Source organism: Neophocaena asiaeorientalis, unplaced genomic scaffold (assembly GCF_003031525.2).
Source record: "Neophocaena asiaeorientalis asiaeorientalis breed wild unplaced genomic scaffold, Neophocaena_asiaeorientalis_V1.1 C47346360, whole genome shotgun sequence".
Taxonomy (NCBI): Eukaryota; Metazoa; Chordata; class Mammalia; order Artiodactyla; family Phocoenidae; genus Neophocaena; species Neophocaena asiaeorientalis.
In genome coordinates, this window is record NW_020181451.1 from 1 (window position 1) to 331 (window position 331).

Genomic DNA, 331 nt, shown 5'->3' on the forward strand with positions numbered 1-331 from the left:
CGGCCACCACCACCTGTGAGCCCCGCTGTCAGTGGACAGAGTGGTTTGACGAGGACTACCCCAAGTCCGAAAAGGCCGGAGGGGACGTCGAGTCCTACGACAAGATCAGGCGTGCGGGAGGGGCCGTGTGCGAGCAGCCCCAGGGCATAGAGTGCCAGGCCGAAAACTTCCCCAACGTGAGGCTGGAGGAGCTGAATCAGCACGTGCACTGTGACGTCAGCTTCGGCCTGGTCTGCAGGAACGACGAGCAGGTGGGCCTGTTCAAGATGTGCTACAACTACAGAATCCGCGTGCTGTGCTGTGGGTACAGCCACTGCGGGGAGCCCACGTC

General features: G+C 62.5%; 1 protein-coding gene across 1 annotated transcript; it reads left to right on the top strand.

Moving 5' to 3' along the window:
- Positions 1 to 5: 5 nt before the first annotated feature.
- Positions 6 to 315, top strand: LOC112391999 (mucin-5B-like; the record flags this gene model as incomplete). Its single annotated transcript, XM_024733552.1, has 1 exon — positions 6 to 315. A coding segment is annotated over one exon (310 nt), but the record flags the coding sequence as incomplete, so codon positions are not given.
- Positions 316 to 331: the final 16 nt, after the last annotated feature.